Genomic DNA, 25315 nt, shown 5'->3' on the forward strand with positions numbered 1-25315 from the left:
TTATAAAGCATGACATACGGTTATAAATGACACGTGTAGTGATTATGAACGCTATATGGAGGCTTTATTTAACCAGGCAAGTCAGTTAAGAACAAATTGTTATTTACAATGACGGCCTAGGAACAGTGGGTTGTTCAGCTTGTTCAGGGGCAGAACAACAGATTTTTACCTTGTCAGCTCGGGATTCGATCTAGCATTCTTTCAGTTACTGGCCCAATGCTCTAACCACTAGGCTACCTGCCGTCCTTTATGAAGCCTTTATAAGCAGCATGTCATTTAAAGCGGGACCCAAATGGGTCATAAAATAGTTTTTTATTTCTAATAAACATGTATACATTTTACACAAAATTAATTGTGTGATGATCCATGTTTAATAATACAAACTGCTGTACAGAGCTCAGGAAGGGCTGCTAGGTCAGTAAGTACATAAAAAATGTGGAGGGGCCTAAGTTATTGTTTTAGCCATGTAACAAACTATACATACATCTGCGTCAACATCAACAACAGTAAAACGTAACAATTCAAAGCGGACACAAAATGCAACATCACAAAACTTGTACAACTCCGAAAAGTATACTTTCTTTAGACACAAAAGACACATACACTGTATGTGTTAAATATTTTTTCTAAAGACATAAAAAAAACTACGTCATTCACAGATTCAGCAGTCTGTTTAAATACCTCATTTCTACAAAGGGAATTTACATTTCTTAAAGTACAAAGTGCAAATACTATGGTTTCCATTGCCGATTGGCAGAAGCTCCAAAAGGGGAGGGGAAATCTCAGTTGTTGGCTTAGCCTTGCTTCTTTGAGGGATTCTGCGAAGAGGAAGAACCAAGCACTATAGCAAACTATATCTGTGACACATATCTCACACATCTTTCTCCAAAGTTATTATAACCTGCTTTTCAAAGGAAGTGTTAGCACTGCTAGGATCTTATAAAAAAGAGATCATACTGCACTGTAACAGAAAACTGTAATTTATACGGTAAATGTATATATGTATCAACAGTAAAATACTGTAGAAGCATTATACAGCATAGTACGGTAAATTAAGGTGCAGTGTTAGAAAATGTTGTGAGAGGTGAAATATTTGCTGTATTTCCACCCTACAGAATCGATTATTCTGCCATATTTTTGGAGCGCCAACATCTTTTTTTTTACCACCAATTGGTGCATGGTATTGTTGTTTCTGGCTCATTATCATATTTTTGCATGTCCCTATATTAATTTTGTTGCACCCGTTTGTGAGACTGCTGTACCAATTTAACCTGTTAGGGCTAGGGGGCAGTATTTAAACGGCCGGATAAAAAACGTACCCGATTTAATCTGGTTACTATTCCTACCCAGTAACTAGAATATGCATATAAGTATTGGCTTTGGATAGAAAACACCCTAAAGATTCTAAAACTGTTTGAATGGTGTCTGTGAGTATAACAGAACTCATATGGCAGGCAAAAACCTGAGAAGATTCTGTACAGGAAGTGGCCTGTCTGACAAGTTGTTGTTCTTCTTGCCTCTGTTTATTGAAGACTGAGGATCTTTGCTGTAACGTGACACTTCCTACGGCTCCCATAGGCTCTCAGAGCCCGGGAAAAAGCTGAACGATATCGAGGCCGCCCCAGGCTGAAACACATTATCGCGTTTGGCAAGTGGCCGATCAGAGGACAATGGGCTTAGGCTCGTGCCCGAGTCGACCCCGAGCTTTATTTTCTTTCTTCTTTTTACCTAAACGCAGATTCCCGGTCGGAATATTATCACTTTTTTACGAGAAAAATGGCATAAAAATTGATTTTAAACAGCGGTTGACATGCTTCGAAGTACGGTAATTAAATATTTAGAAATCTTTTGTCACGAAATGCGCCATGCTCGTAACCCTTATTTACCATTTGGATAGTGTCTTGAATGCATGAACAAAACGCCGCTGTTTGAACATAACTATGGATTATTTGGGACCAAACCAACATTTGTTATTGAAGTAGAAGTCCTGGGAGTGCATTCTGACGAAGAACACCAAAGGTAATCAAACTTTTCTAATAGTAAATCGGAGTTTAGTGAAGGCTAAACTTGCTGGGTGTCTAAATAGCTAACCCTGTGATAACGGGCTATCTACTTAGAATATTGCAAAATGTGCTTTCACCAAAAAGCTATTTTAAAATCGGACATATCGAGTGCATAGAGGAGTTCTGTATCTATAATTCTTAAAATAATTGTTATGCTTTTTGTGAACGTTTATCGTGAGTAATTTAGTAAATTGTTAGTAAATTCGCCGGAGGTTTGCGGGGGGGGGTATGCTCGTTCTGAACGTCACATGCTAATGTAAAAAGCTGGTTTTTGATATAAATATGAGCTTGATTGAACAAAACATGCATGTATTGTATAACATAATGTCCTAGGTGTGTCATCTGATGAAGATCATCAAAGGTTAGTGCTGCATTTAGCTGTCTTCTGGGTTTTTGTGACATTATATGCTAGCTTGAAAAATGGGTGTCTGATTATTTCTGGCTGGGTACTCTGCTGACATAATCTAATGTTTTGCTTTCGTTGTAAAGCCTTTTTGAAATCGGACAGTATGGTTAGATTAACGAGAGTCTTGTCTTTAAAATGCTGTAAAATAGTCATATGTTTGAGAAATTGAAGTAATAGCATTTCTAAGGTATTTGAATAACGCGCCACAGGATTCCACTGGCTGTTACGTAGGTGGGACGATTTGGTGCCACCTACCCTAGAGAGGTTAACTGATGTGTGGTAGTAGTTCCCTATCAATCTAAAATGTATAGGATACAGATTGGAGTGGGAGCAAGTCTTAAACCTTTAACGGTTGAGCATGTTGGCATGTTCTTTTGGTCTGCTTTTATCTGTAGTCACTGCCAGTTTGAAGCCTTAACTATGGCCTTTAAAAGTGCAAATGATATAAAATACAAATATTAGTAGATATGCTGTAATGTGTAAACACTTTACCTAGCAACCAACCTGCTTGCACCAATCCAAGTAAAATACTGTAAAATCCATCCCCATCTCCCATCAATTAATTTAATGAATTCATCCATTCATTCATTCATTTATTACGATTACAGTAGTATTATACTGTAAAAAGTATACTTTTTACAGTATAATACTATACATTTTACATTATTGTACTGTGTGTCGTTGATCTGATATTCACAGTAACCTACTTGCCACTAGCTGCTGTTAAGGTAAAATTCACAAGAACCCCTGAAGGTTCAAATGCAAAAATATTTATAATTTATTAGGGCATCATACTGCCCAAAAAGTCCAAAGTGCAGAAAAGTGCATAAATAAAAGGTTAAAAATGACAAACGTTTTTGGTATTTCAAACCATCATTAGTGTCCTCAGTGTGCATTTCAGTATGCACCTTGCACTTTTAGGACATCATGATGTCCTAATAAATTATTTATATTGTTGCATTTGAGCCTCCAGTTTGGATTATTCCAAAATGTCAATGGAGTGCAGTCTCTATCTTTCTATTATTATATACATATTTTAAACAATGTATCTGTAGCAGACTATCTCTTACATCTAGACGTTCCGCTAGCGGAACACCTGCTCCAATATCCAATGATAGGCGTGGCGCGAATTACAAATTCCTCAAAAATACTAAAACTTCAATTTTTCAAACATATGACTATTTCACAGCATTTTAAAGATAAGACTCTCCTTTATCTAACCACGCTGTCCGATTTCAAAAAGGCTTTACAGCGAAAGCAAAACATTAGATTATGTCAGCAGAGTACCAAGCCAGAAATAATCAGACACCCATTTTTCAAGCTAGCATATAATGTCACAAAAACCCAAAAGACAGCTAAATGCAGCACTAACCTTTGATGATCTTCATCAGATGACACACCTAGGACATTATGTTATACAATACATGCATGTTTTGTTCAATCAAGTTCATATTTATATCAAAAAACAGCTTTTTACATTAGCATGTCACGTTCAGAACTAGCATACCCCCCGCAAACTTCCGGGGACTTTGCTAACAATTTACTAAATTACTCACGATAAACGTTCACAAAAAGCATAACAATTATTTTAAGAATTATAGATACATAACTCCTCTATTCACTCGATATGTCCGATTTTAAAATAGCTTTTTGGTGAAAGCACATTTTGCAATATTCTAAGTACATAGCCCAGGCATCACGGGCTAGCTATTTAGACACCCGGCAAGTTTAGCACTCACCAATATCAGATTTACTATTATAAAAGTTTGATTACCTTTTGTTGTCTTCGTCAGAATGCACTCCCAGGACTGCTACTTCAATAACAAATGTTGGTTTGGTCCAAAATAATCCATCGTTATATCCGAATAGCGGCGTTTTGTTCGTGCGTCCCAGACACTATCCGAATGGTAAAGAAGGGTCGTGCGCATGGCGCAATTTGTGACAAAAAAAATCTAAATATTCCATTACCGTACTTCGAAGCATGTCAACCGCTGTTTAAAATCCATTTTTATGCCATTTTTCTCGTAAAAAAGCAATAATATTCCGACCGGGAATGTCCATTTAGCTAAACAGAGGAATGAAAACAAACCTTTTCGGTCGACGCGGGCACGAGCCTGAGTCTCACAGTACTGTAACCAGCCACTACCCAAACGCGCTACTTTGTTTCAGCCAGAGCCTGCAAAGCCACGATTCAGCTTTTTGCCGCCTTCTGAGAACCTATGGCAGCCGTAGGAAGTGTCACGGGACAGCTAAGATCCTCACTCTTCAATAAACAGAGACAAGAAGAACGACACCTTGTCAGACAGGCCACTTCCTGCATGAAATGTTCTCAGGTTTTTGCCTGCCATATGAGTTCTGTTATACTCACAGACATCATTCAAACAGTTTTAGAAACTTTAGGGTGTTTGCTATCCAAAGCCAATAATTATATGCATATTCTAGTTACTGGGCAGGAGTAGTAACCAGATTAAGTCGGGTACGTTTTTTATCCAGCCGTGAAAATACTGCCCCCTAGCCATAACAGGTTAAGGACCTTAAAAGAGGGCAGACGGCCTCCCATTACTTCACTGCTTGGATCTCAACTCTCCTTATTGTCACTCTGATATTTGCTAACCTTATAAGTGCAGCATATAACACTCACACAAGTAATTGCCAAGGTTTACTTACCAGTTTACTGGAGGATGTACCGTCACCTGGTTTGGTCCCTGGAGAAAAACAGTGTCACAATCTAATCAGCCTTACATGATGAGAGCAGTGTAAAACTTTACCAGCAGTTTATTTATAAAAGCACGTCATAGTCATTTCCGATTAATCATTTAGCAGCTTATTACAACATTAGTATTCGAGAGGTGTACCATTCCCATTTGTGTCAGGCAGTATTCCTGGTTGCGAATTCTCTGGGAATGAGAATTTGGTATCTCACCTTCTTCCTTGGTGACACCCAGGCATCCCATCAGCTCCTGCAGGGACAGAGCCTTGTCATTGCTGATGTCACAGTACTCCACAAACTTCTTCACACACTTCTTGGGCTTGGACTTCTTGCGCAGGAAACGTTTGAAAGGTTTGATCTCCTTCTTGCCGATGTCGCCGCTGGAGTTTTTATCTAGCTGACTAAAGTACCAGTGGACCACTCTCTCCTCTAGTGTGTGACTTGGGTCTGGCTCCAACATCCTGTGGATCCATGTTTGTTCGATTAATCAGTCAATCAGGGAATTAATCCATTAAAGGCCCACTCTGTGATATTTACATCAATTTAATATCATTTAAATTCATGATATTGTATGATATTAAAGAATATCACTCAGATTCATAGCAAAAGAATATCACTCAGCTTTAAAGTGGCTTGGCTGCCATTTTGTTTTTTTTCTAACCATTTAAATCAATAAAAAAACTATGAATAAATCAATCAGTGACATTCTAACCTGCCGGCAGACGCTGGATCTGTGACAGCATGCACCATGTCTGTTGACAGTGCGTCGAGAACACTCGTCAGAAATTCAGTTTTCTTTGCCCCGGGACACCCTGGAAAGGAAAACAAAGGTAGCTGAATAAGTGCATATGCACCTATTATGTGTTTGATTTACAAAAGAACGTCAACATCGGTGCGTGACGAGACAGAACAATGACTTTCCATTCCATGTCATGCCATTCAATTTTTCAAAGGCGGTTGCCACCATAAAACCCCAATAAACCTTTGGGAAGGGAAGTAAAATAACTGAGACTGTAGTTTGAACATGAGTTCATGAGTTCACATAAAGATGGCAGAGGGGAAAATAAAACCCAATGAGACTGTCACACAGTTTTCTTTTTAATCCCTTTCAATAAGTGTCAGAATTCCCCAATCATGGAGAAGGAAAAAGTATCTGGAGGCTCCCAGAGCAAACCTATCACAGTTTTCACAACTGTGGGCTACAGACCAGGGGCCCTGGCCCTGTATTCCCCGACGTGACTAACCAACGCTTGGTGCCATTTCATAGGCAAACTGTAGATATTATTGACTATAAGAATCTTAATATTCCCATCCTTTTGGTCTCTTTCTGCAACATCATCTGATAATATAATCAACATGTGGGGCAGCAGGTAGCCTAGTGGTTAGAGCGTTGGACTTGTAACCGAAAGGTTGCAAAATCGAATCCCCGAGCTGACAAGTAAAAATCTGTCGTTCTGCCCCTGAACAAGGCAGTTAACCCATTGTTCCTAGGCCATCATTGAAAAGAAGATTTTTTTCTTAACCTCTTACATCTAGACGTTCCGCTAGCGGAACACCTGCTCCAATATCCAATGATGGGAGTGGCGCGAAATACAAATTCCTCTAAAATCCGAAAACTTCCATTTTTCAAACATATGACTATTTCACAGCATTTTAAAGACAAGACTCTCGTTAATCTAACCACACTGTCCGATTTCAAAAAGGCTTTACAGCGAAAGCAAAACATTAGATTATGTCAGCAGAGTACCCAGCCAGAAATAATCAGACACCCATTTTTCAAGCTAGCATATAATGTCACAAAAACCCAGAAGACAGCTAAATGCAGCACTAACCTTTGATGATCTTCATCAGATGACACACCTAGGACATTATGTTATACAATACATGCATGTTTTGTTCAATCAAGTTCATATTTATATCAAAAAACAGCTTTTTACATTAGCATGTGACGTTCAGAACTAGCATACTTCCGGGGAATTTACTAAAAATTTACTAAATTACTCATGATAAACGTTTACAAAAAGCATAACAATTATTTTAAGAATTATAGATACAGAACTCCTCTATGCACTCGATATGTCCGATTTTAAAATAGCTTTTTGGTGAAAGCACATTTTGCAATATTCTAAGTACATAGCCCAGCCATCACGGGCTAGCTATTTAGACACCCGGCAAGTTTAGCCTTCACCAAAATCAGATTTACTATTACAAAAGTTTGATTACCTTTTGTTGTCTTCGTCAGAATGCACTCCCAGGACTGCTACTTCAATAACAAATGTTGGTTTGGTCCAAAATAATCCATCGTTATATCCGAATAGCGGCGTTTTGTTCGTGCGTTCCAGAAACTATCCGAAATGGTAAATCAGGGTCGTGCGCATGGCGCATTTCGTGACAAAAAAATTCTAAATATTCTATTACCGTACTTCGAAGCATGTCAACCGCTGTTTAAAATCAATTTTTATGCAATTTATCTCGTAAAAAGCGATAATATTCCGACCGGGGAATCTCCTTTTCGGCAAACAGAGGAAAAAACACAAAGACGGGGACGGCCAGTGCACGCGCCTAAGCCCACAGTCCCTTGATCGGCCACTTGAGAAAGGCGATAATGTGTTTCAGCCTGGGGCTGGAATGACGACATTCAGGTTTTTCCCGGGCTCTGAGAGCCTATGGAAGATGTAGGAAGTGTCACGTTAGAGCAGAGATCCTTTGTAATGGATAGAGATGGCAAAGAATTTCAAGAAATGGTCAGACAGGGTACTTCCTGTACAGAATCTTCTCAGGTTTTGGGCTGCCATTTGAGTTCTATTATACTCACAGACACCATTCAAACAGTTTTAGAAACTTTGGAGTGTTTTCTATCCAAAGCTACTAATTATATGCATGTTCTAGTTTCTGGGCAGGAGTAATAACCAGATTAAATCGGGTACCTTTTTTATCCGGCCGTGAAAATACTGCCCCCTATCCATAACAAGTTAAAGGCATAGTCAACTTAGTGTATGTAAACTTCTGACCCACTGGAATTGTGATACAGTGAATAATAAGTGAAATAATCTGTCTGTAAACAATTGTTGGAAAATTACTTGTGTCATGCACAAAGTAGATGTCCTAACCAACTTGGCAAATCTAGTTTGTTAACAAGAGATTTGTAGAGTTGTTTAAAAACTAGTTTTATTGACTCCAACCTAAGTGTATGTAAACTTACGACTTCAACTGTATATGGAATTTCTGTAGTCCTCCAGGATTTCAAATGTCCCTCCAGTTCATACAAATGTTAAGCCTTTCGGTAAGGATCCAGATCCAGCTAGACACTCCCTCTTGGCAGCAGACAGAGGGGGCGTTCAACACTTGTGTGTGTGTGGGGGCGTTCAACACTTGTCGGTAATAGCGCTCACTGATGCCCCCTAGTGGCTGGTTTCAAAATAATTCCCCCAACATCCTCAGGGCATGGATAGATGTCCAATTTCGAAGTCACTCTTGAGTGATCTGCCTGGTTAATTCATAAACCCACATGGGGCAAAGCCCTGTCAGCACTCAGTGCAGCAGCTCCCAGGATCAGCCCCCATGGCATCCCTCAGTCCCTCACACTGGTCAAACACCCCCATCCCCTCACACCTTTCAGCGCATGTTGCCCCCTTCTCCCTTTTCGCCCCATAAACCTTTCAACACTAGTGGTTCAAGTGCAAATATGCTGCCGTGATGTGAAGGAAACATTTATAATTATCCTTCCCAGTTTTATACACTAACCGAGTTTACGGCCACTGAAGCAATAGCTCATTAAAAAAACAAGATGCAGCTTTTTCTTGACGCTCTGTCCTGACACATTTTACAACGAGAGACAGGAGTTATATAGAACAGGGTGCCATGATAGATGCTGTATGCATGTTTGTGTGTGTGAGTGTGTGGCTGCAATCTCACACTGAGTCTTTATAAACGAGCCTCGATATACAGTACTCTACTACTGTTTCTGAAGGATCTCATGTTCTGTGGTTGTGGTCTCTCTCATGGGATGGTTGTAGTTGTTCCCCACCCCATTGTCACCTACTCAAGCACAGAGCACTTGGTTAACAACACATAACTTCATTAGTTTCTCTCCAGCTTGTAATAACCAATATTTCCCAAATGCTCAACAGGCTCCAGCAGTGCCACAAAATGTAGCATTTTAACGAGATCAGTCAACCAAGAGGTCAGGTTGAAACAGTACAGCAATAGTAAAAACAGTAGGCTACATCAATAGCAGAGAGTGTTTTCAGTGTGTGATGATATTAACCCTGCGCCTGTCCCTGTCAGGCCTCAAAAGAAATGTGACACAATGCCTTGATTTGGCCTTATGTAGCAAAATTTGAAATTGTGTTTTTTACAGTGGATTAAAGTAGAGACTCAGAGCTAGAAAATGGTGTGTCGTCATAAACTGCAGTTGAGGAACAATGAGAAAGTAATTATTCTTTGAAAGTTGATAAACTTGTAAACCCACTTTTGAGAAAATGGCCTTTGAATGTTTTGGTACCGTGGGCTGCTCCACAATGGACCTGTTCTGTTCAGTAAACACCACCTGCTAACACAGCTTTGGCCGGGCACGGTGTTACATAAACAGCAGTGGAACGGTCTGGAAACAGTGGAAGCTCTGTTCATGGTTCCTGCATGGCCTGGAAGTGATACTGTCGCAAAGCTAACTAAAAAGCAGCCTTCGCAAATGGAGGATGGCTTTCACTTCAGCAGTAATAAATTTATGAACTTCTTTGAGGAAAAGATCATGATCATTAGAAAGCAAATTACAGACTCCTCTTTAAATCTGGGTATTCCTCCAAAGCTCCATTGTCCTGAGTCTGCACAACTCTGCCAGGACCTAGGATCAAGGGAGATACTAAAGTGTTTTAGTCCTATATCCCTTGACGCAATGATGAAAATAATCATGGCCTCCAAACCCTCAAGCTGCATACTGGACCCTATTCCAACTAAACTACTGAAAGAGCTGCTTCCTGTGCTTGGCCCTCCTATGTTGAACATAATAAACGGCTCTCTATCCACCGGATGTGTACCAAGCTCACTAAAAGTGGCAGTAATAAAGCCTCTCTTGAAAAAGCCGAATCTTGATCCAGAAATTATAAAAAACTATCGGCCTATATCGAATCTTCCATTCCTCTCAAAATTTTTTGAAAAAGCTGTTGCACAGCAACTCACTGCCTTCCTGAAGACAAACAATGTATACGAAACGCTTCAGTCTGGTTTTAGACCCCATCATAGCACTGAGACTGCACTTGTGAAGGTGGTAAATGACCTTTTAATGACGTCAGACCGAGGCTCTGCATCTGTCCTCGTGCTCCTAGATCTTAGTGCCGCTTTTGATACCATCGATCACCACATTCTTTTGGAGAGATTGGAAACCCAAATTGGTCTACATGGACAAGTTCTGGCCTGGTTTAGATCTTATCTGTCGGAAAGATATCAGTTTGTCTCTGTGAATGGTTTGTCCTATGACAAATCAATTGTAAATTTCGGTGTTCCTCAAGGTTCCGTTTTAGGACCACTATTGTTTTCACTATATATTTTACCTCTTGGGGATGTCATTCGAAAACATAATGTTAAATTTCACTGCTATGCGGACGACACACAGCTGTACATTTCAATGAAACATGGTGAAGCCCCCAAAATTGCCCTCGCTAGAAGCCTGTGTTTCAGACATAAAGAAGTGGATGGCTGCAAACTTTCTACTTTTAAACTCGGACAAAACAGAGATGCTTGTTCTAGGTCCCAAGAAACAAAGAGATCTTCTGTTGAATCTGACAATTAATCTGGATGGTTGTACAGTCGTCTCAAATAAAACTGTGAAGGACCTCGGCGTTACTCTGGACCCTGATCTCTCTTTTGAAGAACATATCAAGACTGTTTCAAGGACAGCTTTTTTCCATCTACGTAACATTGCAAAAATCTGAAATTTTCTGTCCAAAAATGACGCAGAAAAATTAATCCATGCTTTTGTTACTTCTAGGCTGGACTACTGCAATGCTCTACTTTCCGGCTACCCGGATAAAGCACTAAATAAACTTCAGTTAGTGCTAAATACGGCTGCTAGAATCCTGACTAGAACCAAAAAATGTGATCATATTACTCCAGTGCTAGCCTCCCTACACTGGCTTCCTGTTAAGGCAAGGGCTGATTTCAAGGTTTTACTGCTAACCTACAAAGCATTACATGGGCTTGCTCCTACCTATCTTTCCGATTTGGTCCTGCCGTACATACCTACACGTACGCTACGGTCACAAGACGCAGGCCTCCTAATTGTCCCTAGAATTTCTAAGCAAACGGCTGGAGGTAGGGCTTTCTCCTATAGAGCTCCATTTTTATGGAATGGTCTGCCTACCAATGTGAGAGACGCAGACTCAGTCTCAACCTTTAAGTCTTTACTGAAGACTTATCTCTTCAGTAGGTCCTATGATTAAGTATAGTCTGGCCCAGGAGTGTGAAGAGGAACGGAAAGGCTGGAGCAACGAACCGCCCTTGCTGTCTCTGCCTTGCCGGTTCCCCTCTTTCCACTGGGATTCTCTGCCTCTAACCCTTTTACAGGGGCTGAGTCACTGGCCTACTGGTGTTCTTCCATGCCGTCCATGGGAGGGGTGCGTCACTTGAGTGGGTTGAGTCACTGACGTGGTCTTCCTGTCTGGGTTGGCGCCCCCCTTGGGTTGTGCCATGGCGGAGATCGTTGTGGGCTATACTCGGCCTTGTCTTAGGACGGTAAGTTGGTGGTTGGAGACATCCCTCTAGTGGTGTGGGGGCTGTGCTTTGGCAAAGTGGGTGGGGTTATATCCTGCCTGTTTGGCCCTGTCCGGGGTATCATCGGATGGGGCCACAGTGTCTTCTGATCCCTCCTGTCTCAGCCTCCAGTATTTATGCTGCAGTAGTTTATGTGTCGGGGGGCTAGGGTCAGTCTGTTACATCTGGAGTATTTCTCTTGTCTTATCCGGTGTCCTGTGTGTATTTAAATATGCTCTCTCTAATTCTCTCTTTCTCTCTTTCTGTCTTTCTCTCGGAGGACCTGAGCCCTAGGACCATGCCTCAGGACTACCTGGTATGATGACTCCTTGCTGTCCCCAGTCCACCTGGCCGTGCTGCTGCTCCAGTTTCAACTGTTCTGCCTGCGGCTATGGAACCCTGACCTGTTCACCGGACGTGCTTGTTGCACCCTCGACAACTACTATGATTATTATTATTTGACCATGCTGGTCATTTATGAACATTTTAACATTTTAACATTTTGACCATGTTCTGTTATAATATCCACTCTGCACAGCCAGAAGAGGACTGGCCACCCCTCATAGCCTGGTTCCTCTCTAGGTTTCTTCCTAGGTTTTTGGCCTTTCTAGGGAGTTTTTCCTAGGGAGTTTTTCCTAGCCACCGTGCTTCTTTCACATGCTTTGCTTGCTGTTTGGGGTTTTAGGCTGGGTTTCTGTACAGCACTTTGAGAATATCAGCTGATGTACGAAGGGCTATATAAAAATAAATTTGAAATTTGATTTGATTTGATTATTAACATGCTGACCCCCCATCCCCTCCTGATCTGTTGTATACATTTAACCAACATATTCTCTCTCTCTCTGGCAAAAAAACACTGTGTCACACAGTACAACTTTTTTATTTTATTACCCTTTAGTAACACAAGTAAATTGTTTAAATACCCTAAAATAAGCAATTTTTCACACATTTATGGTCACATTTGATGTTTCAAAATGTTTTTTGAACAGATATTTCGATATATTACATCCATAGCCACTTGTTATGAACATTTGTCTGTTAATCATTAGGAGTTTAGCAGCGAAGCTGGTGAAACACTATTGTATTTGTTGCCGTTGATTATTAACTTCCCCGGGCTAGGTGGGACGCTTGCGTCATACCCTAGTCAACAGCCAGTGGAATCGCGTGGCGCGAAATACAAATACCTCAAAAATGCTATAACTTCAATTTCTCAAACATATGAATATTTTACACCATTTTAAAGACAAGACTCTCGTTAATCTAACCACATTGTCCGATTTCAAAAAGGCTTTACAGCGAAAGCAAAACATTAGATTATGTCAGGAGAGTACCCAGCCAAAAATAATCACACAGCCATTTTCAAAGCAAGCATATATGTCACAAAAACTGAAACCACAGCTAAATGCAGCACTAACCTTTGATCTTCATCAGATGACACTCCTAGGACATTACGTTATACAATACATGCATGTTTTGTTCAATCAAGTTCATATTTATATCAAAACCCAGCTTTTTACATTAGCATGTGATGTTCAGAACTAGCATACCCACCACAAACTTCCGGTGAATTTACTAAATTACTCATGATAAATGTTCACAGAATACATAGCAATTATTTTAAGAATTATAGATACAGAACTCCTTTAAGCAATCGCGTGTCAGATTTTAAAATAGCTTTTCGGTGAAAGCACATTTTGCAATATTCTGAGTACATAGCCCGGCCATCATGGCTAGCTAATTTGACACCCACCAAGTTTGACCCTCACCAAACTCAGATTTACTATAAGAAAAATTGGATTACCTTTGCTGTTCTTCGTCAGAATGCACTCCCAGGACTTCTACTTCAACAACAAATGCTGTTTTGGTTCCAAATAATCCATAGTTATATTCAAATAGCTCCGTTTTGTTCGTGCATTCAGATCACTCTCCGAAGGGTGACGCGCGAGCGCATTTCGTGACAAAAATGTACAAAATATTCCATTACCGTACTTAGAAGCATGTCAAACGCTGTTTAAAATCAATTTTTATCAAATTTTTCTCGTAAAATAGCGATAATATTCCAACCGGGCGACGTTGTATTCATTCAAAGGCTGAAAGAAATAAATAGAAAATTATCATGAACAGTGTCACTGTCCCCAGGCTGACCACTCACAAATTCTCCAGCTGTTCTTCGCCCAGAGACAGCAGACACCCCATTACACTTTCTGGAGGCTTTAGAGAGCCAATGGGAGCCTTAGAAAGTGTCACGTTACAGCACAGATGCTGTATTTTCGATAGAGATGCAACAGAAGGACAACAAATTGTCAGACAGGGCACTTCCCGTATGGAATCTTCTCAGGTTTTGGCCTGCCATATGAGTTCTGTTATAGTCACAGACACCATTCAAACAGTTTTAGAAACTTTAGTGTTTTCTATCCAAATCTACTAATTATATGCATATTCTAGTTTCTGGGCAGGAGTAGTAACCAGATTAAATCGGGTACGTTTTTTTATCCGGCCGTGCAAATACTGCCCCCTAGCCCCAACAGGTTTTAAGGGTTCAGCAGCGAAGCTGGGATAAGAGTCGAGCTAATCTGTATGGCTCAGTTCGCTCTTGGACAGGAAAAATCATTAATATAAGATCATTGATTATTGCGGCAATATTGTTTGAACAATAGTCTTGAAGATGTGCATCCATAGATGTTATATACCAAATTTGGTATTTGTGGTTCTGGAGAAGAAGACATTTTAAAGTAGTTAACATCATAAAATGTGTTCCAAAATGTGCATAATATATGATCTGTTAAATTTTTTGTTGTGATATTGGACACGTGTGGTAAGGAGTACAGAAGTCGCTCTTCCTAGAGAAACGTGTCCAATTTGTCCTGATGGTGGCGCAATGGGCCCACAGCTTGAACCCTGGCATTGATGCTTGCAACTATATTTAGGGGTTCCATCTGCGAAGCTGGTGAAACACTATTTTATTTGTTGGTGTTCATTATTATTATAAAGGGTTCAAGCTGCGAAGCTGATGGAACCCTATTCTATTAGTTGCCGTTGATTATTATTATTATTATTATTATTATTATTATTATTATTATTATGTGTTCAGCAGCAAAGCTGGTGAATCTATTGTATTTGTTCCAGTTCATTATTGTTATTATTATTATTATTATGTCCCTGACATTTTGGTGAAAAATGTCAAATTCCTGTCAGATCAAAAGGCTCAAGACTGTGCAAATTAGCAATATGGTACACTCTCTCATGCAATACCATGCCAATTGGCCATATGGTGGCACTATAACAAGCGACTGAAAATGCAAACTTTGAAAGGTCAGCCCCTGCACCCCATATGACCATGAGATGTAGTCCATATGTCCCGTTCCTCATATGGAACAAATTTGCCTCAAAATCAATAAAGTCCGCCATGATGGATTTTCCACCATTTTGAATTTTGTGAAAAGAAATGTAAATGCTACTCCTCTGGCACCGAATGACCGATCGTCACAAAACCTGATATATGGCATCTATGGACCAAGGTCTGTAAAGGCACTATAATCCAGGCATATATGTCAAACAACATGGCTGCTACTGACCAATAAACACTCAAGTGGGAGTGGTCTGTCACAAATTCATATAAATCAGTCACAGATATTTGTATTGTAGCGAAACTTGGTACACATGTTCCAAATAATGTGAAGCCTCAACTTATGCAAGCACATTCATATCGACCACACGGTGACGCTATAACAGGCACGTGTTTATAGCTCTTGATTTGTTTGACCCCGAGTGATGAAATTTGGCACACATGCTCAAGGATATGAGTCTCAATAACCTGTCAAATATGGTTGAGTTTGGCAACATTGTTGCGCTGTTGGACAGGAAAAAACATTAATGCAAGCTTATTGGCTCATAGCGGACATTGTTTCAGCTAGAGTTTTGGAAAATTGTGCAAATACCACATTTGGTTCTGATCAGTCCAGCGGTTCTGAGGAAGAAGACATTTAAAGTAGTCAACATCATTAAAAATAGTAAAGAATACAGATGTAGGCACACAGAAACACACGTCACTTATAAACATAAACACACACACAAACACACTGGAACTGAATTGAAAATAGGGCAGGACTTTTTCATTAAATCAACAAGCATAATAAAGATTTGCAACAAGCATAATAAAGATTTGCAATCTACAACTCATTGCTGTAGATTGCAAGACGGAAAAGGTATTAGATATACATGGTCATCGGAAGGCAAGACAGTGGGTTGAAAGTAGGGAGGTTTAAAGAGCTCAGGAAAAAGAAAGATAGAGAGTTGTTGATCCTTGGGTTTAGATTTAGTGAATGATTTTATATTGGTCAAAATATGGCAAAAAGTATGTACATGAACTACTAACCAACATTCAATTTCTGGTTGTTTATTAATTGTGGCAACTTGTCCTGATTTGGATATTTCTGCTACAGAGTGACATAAATGGATGCAGTTAAACTGAGTTATACTGGGTCATTAACATGAGGCAGGAGGTTTCTAAAGCACAGAAGAGAGAAAGTATGTTATTGGATCCATGGGAATTATTTGAGCCACGTGTGCATGTTATGATGCTTGAAATATGATTGGCATTTGCCTATATCCACTCAAATGTTATCACAATGAGAAAAAGTTACATATATTTATATTTGTAAGTGTCTGTTTTATAGATAATTTAGTGAACATCTTCAACGGCCACATTCAACAAATGAAAGTGTTTTTGTAACACTGTCACAGTAAAAACAGTGCTGACGCCTGCACAGTATGTTGCCCAGTGAAAGTTTATCAGACAACCAAAAATCGGACATTTGCCTGGTTGTCCGTGAGCATTGTGGGTATCAAGGTAAGCATGTGAAAGTTGTGCCAGTTAACATGTTTGTGTTCAAAGTGAAGATTTCAATCAAATGGGTTTGTTGGTATTTGTAGCAGTATTATCTCTGATGGTATGTAGCTAGCTAGCTACAATGAACAAGAGATGGATATTAAGCTAATGTTAATTAGTAACAAAATAACAAATGATTGATTGGTGTTTTTGTAAGCAGTTTTATATCATTGAGAGGGTCGTTAGTGGATAGTGTTGGACTTCAATGGTAACATTATCAACATTTAAATAGCCTGTCTGGCGGAAGCTTTGACAGTGCAACATTTCAGTAGCAATCTAGCCATTAGTCACTCCACGTGACTCATGTTGTGTTCAGTTGAAAAAAGACGCTCTTCATAGAATGAATTAGCAATAGAGCTCGCCAGCTTGTTGCCCTAAAACCCGGAAATGAGTTACCTCTGGTTCATTCAGCCGTTCCAATGGGGAAAATGAATGGGGAAAAAAATAGGGTTAACACATGCTTATGAGATCTTATATATTTTGTTCTATGAGATAATATCCGTCAGAAAACATGACCTTTATGAATTATTTTGTGCATTGTTTTTTATTACATAAAATATAAAATAATTCACAAGGTGATGTTAGCTGATGAAGGTTATCTCAAAGAACAAAACATATCAGATCTCATAAGCCTGTGTTTACCGCAGACCTTATTTTCAGCGCTTATCCAAAAACCTTTAAAAACTCCATGAATTTTCCCATAGGCTTTGCTCAATGAACCAATGCCGGATTTAGTGTCTTCAAAAAGATGGCAACAAAAGACACCATTACTATCGGTCTCTGTTAGAATACTAGAATAGACATGAACATTCATTTGTGGCAGCATCATGATGTCTGATAGCTAAAAGCTAATGGAAAGTAGCTAATGTGTTAGCCACCTAGCTAAGGCCTATAAGGGGGGGAACCTGGTAGGTTGGTAAAACTGATCACAGATGCATTCTCTCCACTGAATTCTCACTTTATACAAATTGCCCCAAGTGGTTTGACTGGCTTCTCTTCACAAGTCAGTCAGTGACAGCGTCACGCTTAACTTTTCAGGGCTCTCGATAAATGTATAAACGCTAGCTACCTTTTCCAACAATAACAGTGGTGGAAATGTGTTTTGAAAGTTAGGTTACTTTTGTGTTATCATATCAGTGACTGTCTGATTTATGATTTACAGTTGAAGTCGGAAGTTTACATACACTTATGTTGGAGTTATTAAAACTTGTTTTTCAACCACTCCACAAATGTATTGTTCACAAACTATAGTTTTGGCAAGTATGTTAGGACATCTACTTTGTACATGACACAAGTAACTTTTCCAACAATTGTTTACAGACAGATTATTTCACTTATAATTCACTGTATCACAATTCCAGTGGGTCAGAAGTTTACATACACTAAGTTGACTGTGCCTTTAAACAGCTTGGAAAATTCTAGAAAATGATGCCATGGCTTTATAAGTATCTAATAGGCTAATTGACATCATGTGAGTCATTTGGAGGTGTACCTGTGGATATATTTCAAGGCCTACCTTCAAACTCAGTGACTCTTTGCTTGACATCATGGGAAAATCAGCCAAAACCTCAGAAAAACATTTGTAGACCTCCACAAGTCTGGTTCATCCTTGGGAGCAATTTCCAAATGCCTGAAGGTACCAAGTTCATCTGTACAAACAATAGTACGCAAGTATAAACACCATGGGACCACGCAGCTGTCATACCGCTCAGGAAGGAGGCGCGTTCTGTTTCCTAGAGATGAACGTACTTTGGTGCGAGAAGTGCAAATCAATCCCAGAACAACAGCATAGGACCTTGTGAAGATGCTGGAGGAAACAGGTACAAAGATGTCTATATCCACAGTAAAACGTGTCCTATATCAACATAACCTGAAAGGCCGCTCAGCAAGGAAGAAGCCACTGCTCCAAAACTGCCATAAAAAAGCCAGACTACGCTTTGCAACTGCACATGGGGACCAAGATTGTACTTTTTGGAGACACTTCCTCTGATCTAATGAAACAAAAATAGAACTGTTTGGCCATAATGACCATTGTTATGTTTGGAGGAAAAAGGGGGAAGCTTGCAAGCTGAAGAACACCATCCCAACCAAAGCACGGGGGTGGCAGCATCATGTTGTGAGGGTGCTTTGCTGCAGGAGGGACTGTTGTGCTTCAGAAAATAGATGGCATCATGAGGCAGTAAACCTATGTGGATATATACATCTCAAGACATCAGTAAGGAAGTTAAAGATTGGTTGCAAATGGGTCTTCCAAATGGACAATGACTCCAAGCATACTTCCAAAGTTTTGGCAAAATGGCTTAAGGACAACAAAGTCAAGGTATTGGAGTGGCCATCACAAAGTCCTGACCTCAAGCCTTTAGAAAATCTGTAGGCAGAACTGAAAAAGCTTGTGCAAGCAAGGAGGCCTACAAACCTGACTCAGTTACACCAGCTCTGTCAGGAGAAATGGGCCAAAATTCACCCAACTTATTGTGGGAAGCTTTTGGAAGGCTACCCGAAACGTTTGATCCAAGTTAAACAATTTAAATGCAATGCTACCAAATACTAATTGAGTGTATGTAAACTTCTGACCCACTGGGAATGTGATGAATGAAATAAAAGCTGAGATAAATCATTCTCTCTACTATTCTGACATTTCCCATTCTTAAAATAAAGTGGTGATCCTAACTGACCTAAGACAGGGAATTCTTACTAGGATTAAATGTCAGGAATTGTGAAAAACTGAGTTTAAATGTATTTGGCAAAGGTGTATGAGCTGAACCTATCTGGTGGAATTGGTCCATTTTCAAATATTTAGATAGAAAGACTTGTTGCTTCTACAGTATATGAGCTTTTTTATTCATTCTTCAGCAATGAGTAGACCTAAAAAAAAAGACCTACAAAAAAATTGGGCAGTAAAGAATGGAGTATGGAAGTTCACAGAAGGGAAGCGTACTAGTGACATTCCGGGTAATTAGCCTATTCCTACCACACAGGGCTTGACATATTTTTTTGGGCCAAATCACCCAACCCTAACTGACACAATGTAACAATCTACGACAGAATTATATGTTCGGTATTGGATAATATACTGTGAAATATTTAGTGGACATTGGCTAACGTAATTGTCTCTCTTTTGTCGTTTTCATGTGTTCATCTGATTGGATTGGGAGTGTGAATTGCTATTGTGGATGGTGCTTTTAGGTAAGTCACAAACCACACAGGATCTCTACTTCGGACAAGTAGAGCAAAAAAAAGGTCAGTTGGTAGAGCATGGTGTTTGCAACACCAGGGTTGTGGGTTCGATTCCCACGGGGGCCCAGTATGGAAAAAAAATGTATGAAATGTATGCATTCACTTCTGTAAGTCGCTCTGGATAAGAGCGTCTACTAAAATGTTGTTTTTTTTAAATGTCATGGAAAAAGCAGGTGTTCTTAATGTTTTGTACACTCAGTGTTTGTACCAAGGTCTCTGAACCCAATATTTTCCAGACTAGTATGTCAAACATCATGGATAATACTGACCAATAAACATTAATGTGGGTGTGGTCTGGCACATTCATGCGTATAAATCAGACACAGATATTCTCATTGTAACCAAACTTGGTACACATGTTCGAAACAGTGTCAAGACTCAACAAATGCAAACATATTCACCTCGAAGACACGGTGGAGCTATAACGGGCACATGTTTATATCTCTTGATCTGTTTGACTCAGAGTGATTAAATTTGGCACACATGCTAAAGGATATGAGTCTAGCTAATGTGTCAACTATGGTTCACTTCGGCCACATGGGGGCACTGTTGAACAGGAAAAAACATTCACAAGCTCATTTGCTTATTGCCGCCATATTGTATTAGCAAGAGTCTTGAAAAATTTTGTGTCGGTCGGTCTAGCAGTTCTGGAGACGAAGGCGTTTAAAGTAGTCAACATCATTGAAAATGGTCAAAAATCCATCAAGATCAAACTGGCAATTCAATTTTATCACGAATGTTTGAATATTTTACTATTGAGTCCACATTTTCAGCACCACTAGTATAAAAAAAGAGATATTATTTTTAATTCCTTCATGTTAACATAAACATCATCGTAAAGGTTTTAGTTTTTTTGTTGGTAACTACTGTGGCTTGCGAAGATATTCACCCCCTTGGCATTTTTCCTATTTTGTTGCCTTACAAGCTGGAAATAAAACGGATTATTTTGGGGTTTGTATCATTTGATTTACACAACATGCCTACCACATTGAAGAACAAAGAAATAAGACAAAAAAACTGAAAACTTGAACGTGCATAACTATTCACCCCCCCAAAGTTAATACTTTGTAGAGCCACCTTTTGCAGCAATTACAGCTGCAAGTCTCTTGGGGTATGTCTCTATAAGATTGACATGTCTAACCAGTGGGATAATTGCCCATTCAAGGTAAAACTGTTCCAGCTCCTTCAAGTTGGACTAGTTCCATTGGTGTACAGCAATCTTTAAGTCATACCACAGATTTTCAATTGGATTAAGGTCTGGGCTTTGACTAGGACATTCCATGGCATTTAAATGTTTCCCCTTAAACCGCTTGAGTGTTGCTTTAGCAGTATGCTTAGGGTCATTGTCCTGCTGGAAGGTGAACCTCTGTCCCAGTCTCAAATCTCTGGAAGACAAACAGGTTTCCCTAAAGAATTTCCCTGTATTTAGCGCCATCCATCATTCCTTCAATTCTGACCAGATTTCCAGTCCCTGCCGATGAAAAACATCCCCACAGCATGATGCTGCCACCACCATGCTTCACTGTGGGGATGGTATTCCCTGGGTGATGAGAGGTGTTGGGATTGTGCCAGACATAGTGCTTTCCTTCATGGCCAAAAAAGCTCAATTTTAGTCTCATCTGACCAGAGTATCTTCTTCCATATGTTTGGGGAGTCTCCCACATGCTTCTGGCTAACACCAAATGTTTTTGCTTATTTTTTTATTTAACCTCTTACATCTAGATGTGCCGCTAGTGGAACGCCTCGCCAATATCCAATGATAGAGCGTGGCGCGAATTACAAACACCTCAGAAATCCAAAAACTTCTAACCACATTATCCGATTTCAAAAAGGCTTTACAACGAAAGCAAAACATTAAAGGGATATTCAATGTCTGCTTTTTTTAACTCACCTATCAATAAGTGCCCTTTGCGAGGCACTGGAAAACCTCCCTGGTCTTTCTGGTTGAATCTGTGTTTGAAATTCACTGCTAGGCTGAGGGAGCTGACAGATAATTGTTTATGTTGGGTACAGAGATGAGGTAGTCATTCAAAAATAATGTGAACAAGAAGTTAAGCTTTTAAACGATGTAAGACACTTGTATTTTCATGAATGTTTAATAACCTTTCTGGTGCAGTCTAAATAATCAATAATATTTCAACCAGACAATAGCATTTTCAATAGAAAGGAAAAACAACGAAGGGTGCACACTCGGTCACGCGCGCAACCAGCTCTGCATTCTTCCTCAGTCCACTGACAGAGAGGTCTCCTCTTCATTTTTCAGAAAATAAGCCTGAAACAATGTCTAAAGACTGTTGACATCTAGTGGAAGCCAAAGGAAATGCAATCTGGGTCCTAACCCATTAGATATTCTACAGGCATTCAACTGAAAATACCCACATCAAAAAAATCTCACTTCCTGGATGGATTTTCTTCAAGTTTTCACCTGCCATATTAGCTCTGTTATACTCAGACATTATTTTAACAGTTTTGGAAGCTGAGAGTGTTTTCTATCCACATCTACCAATTATATTATCCTTCCGTCTTCAAGAGAGCGAGAGTTGCACCCCTTCTGAAAAAACCTACACTCGATCCCTCCGATGTCAACAACTACAGACCAGTATCCCTTCTTTCTTTTCTCTCCAAAACTCTTGAACTGTGCCGTCCTTGGCCAGCTCTCCTGCTATCTCTCTCAGAATGACCTTCTTGATCCTAATCAGTCAGGTTTCAAGACTGGGCATTCAACTGAGACTGCTCTTCTCTGTGTCACGGAGGCTCTCCGCACTGCTAAAGCTAACTCTCTCTCCTCTGCTCTCATCCTTCTAGACCTATCTGCTGCCTTTGATACTGTGAACCATCAGATCCTCCTCTCCACCCTCTCCGGGTTGGGCATCTCCGGCGCGGCCCATGCTTGGATTGCGTCCTACCTGACAGGTCGCTCCTACCAGGTGGCGTGGCGAGAATCTGTCTCCGCACCATGCGCTCTCACCACTGGTGTCCCCCAGGGCTCTGTTCTAGGCCCTCTCCTATTCTCGCTATACACCAAGTCACTTGGCTCTGTCATATCCTCACATGGTCTCTCCTATCATTGCTATGCAGACGACACACAATTAATCTTCTCCTTTCCCCCTTCTGATAACCAGGCGGCGAATCGCATCTCTGCATGTCTGTCAGACATATCAGTGTGGATGACGGATCACCACCTCAAGCTGAACCTCGGCAAGACGGAGCTGCTCTTCCTCCCGGGGAAGGACTGCCCGTTCCATGATCTCGCCATCACAGTTATTGACTGTATGTTTGTTTATTCCATGTGTAACTGTGTTATTGTTTGTGTCGCACTGCTATCCTTTATCTTGGCCAGGTCACCGTTGTAAATGAGAACGTGTTCTCAACTGGCCTACCTGGTTAAATAAAGGTGAAATAAATCAAATGTTAAAAAACGTAACTAAATGATGGGGATTAATGGTACATTTACCAGGCAAACTTGTGACACGTAATTGGAAATTTACAAAATTAAACAATGTAAGAGCAAATAATTCACACAATGAATGCGAAAGAATTAGAGGGAGACAGCTGAGGGCATTCTGGACAGCTGAATATATGCATTCTGAAGAGAGATTTGCCATATCTTAGCTACACACCCCTCCCGTTCTTGTCTCGACATTTTAAATTATACTCAAGACATTATCTTCACACATATTTTAGATGCTTTTCACTGACAGCCGCAACTCAATACTCAGCTAGGCCTTTTGCCATGTGTGCTGCCAAATTGCTGATTGCCGGCTTCCCAAATTGGCATAGGCCTACATGCTTGTGATTTTAAATATTCCACAGCTAATTTTTAAAATAAGCTAATGATTCTCTATGGCTAAGTCATGCTCTCTGGTTAAGTATTTTGAATAATTGTATTTCGACTGAAGTAACTATATAACTTTGGAAAAACATCAATTCACTTTAGGGCAAGCCAGCATCCGAACAGTGTGCTGTGCACCCGCCAACTTTCCTTTCCAATTCACAAGTGGCTGAAATCAGAAATCTGTATGTAATGCCGAAATGCTCATATCTCCGCACTAACAATGGGAGTAGTTGTCCCAAAGGCGGGAAGGCAGGCGACAAGCTTAGGGCTGCATATTAAGCCTATAGAAACGCATTGGGTGTATTCTGGACAAATTTTGGTGTGAGTGAGCCCTCTCACTTCGCTTCTACCTCGCTGCTGAAACTATCTCACCTGAGAAAGCAGAAAGCATCCGAGTGAGTGAAACAGGGCCCCTCTGTCTATATGTAGCCCATGTATCAGAGGCTGTCTGGTGTTGAGAATATTATATTTATTCTTTTTTATTTGTTTTTGCGTGCTGCCTGGAGTGTGAATAAGAATGAAAGCTGTTTTCAAGGCAGACGTCTTTTAACACAGTTGTGAAAGCAGTGTCAATCGGCTTTCCTAAAAGCGCCTTATTAAACCAGATCAGTAGATTATGCCATTTTTCCTGCTTCATTGTTTACCTAAAGCTGCCCAACGCTAAACACACTACTGACCAAGCTCCCTTGGTCTGAATCTTACACACTATTCAAATGGCTGTCATCCCATAAGGGGCTGGGTTTACAGATGAATTAACCTCTCTAGGGTAGGGGGCAGTATTTGCACGGCCGGATAAAAAACGTTAAGGTTAACCTCTCTACCTACTCAACAGCCAGTGGAATCCCGTGGCGCGTTATTCAAATACCTTAGAAATGCTATTACTTCAATTTCTCAAACATATGACTATTTTACACCATTTTAAAGACAAGACTCTCGTTAATCTAACCACACTGTCCGATTTCAAAAAAGCTTTACAACGAAAGCAAAACATTAGATTATGTCAGCAGAGTACCCAGCCAGAAATAATCAGACACCCATTTTTCAAGCTAGCATATAATGTCACATAAACCCAAACCACAGCTAAATGCAGCACTAACCTTTGATGATCTTCATCAGATGACACACCTAGGACATTATGTTATACAATACATGCATGTTTTGTTCAATCAAGTTCATATTTATATCAAAAAACAGCTTTTTACATTAGCATGTGACGTTCAGAACTAGCATACCCCCTGCAAACTTCCGGGGAATTTACTAACAATTTACTAAATTACTCACGATAAACGTTCACAAAAAGCATAACAATTATTTTAAGGATTATAGATACAGAACTCCTCTACGCACTCGATATGTCCGATTTTAAAATAGCTTTTTGGTGAAAGCACATTTTGCAATATTCTCAGTACATAGCCAAGCCATCACGGGC

General features: G+C 40.0%; 1 protein-coding gene across 3 annotated transcripts in view; it reads right to left on the minus strand.

The window, feature by feature from the left end:
* Positions 1-293: 293 nt before the first annotated feature.
* Positions 294-25315, minus strand: part of smoc2 (SPARC related modular calcium binding 2) — an 81868-nt gene continuing 56846 nt past the window's right edge. For all 3 annotated transcript variants that reach the window (XM_014154436.2, XM_045700637.1, XM_045700636.1), the window contains 4 exons: positions 5892-5991; positions 5393-5640; positions 5137-5174; positions 294-818 (listed from right to left, as the gene is read on the minus strand). In XM_014154436.2, coding sequence (XP_014009911.2) covers positions 795-818; positions 5137-5174; positions 5393-5640; positions 5892-5991 — 410 coding nt within the window. In that variant the 3' untranslated portion in view covers positions 294-794. The remainder of the gene's footprint in view (positions 819-5136; positions 5175-5392; positions 5641-5891; positions 5992-25315) is intronic.

Source organism: Salmo salar, chromosome ssa18, assembly GCF_905237065.1.
Source record: "Salmo salar chromosome ssa18, Ssal_v3.1, whole genome shotgun sequence".
NCBI classification, from domain to species: Eukaryota; Metazoa; Chordata; class Actinopteri; order Salmoniformes; family Salmonidae; genus Salmo; species Salmo salar.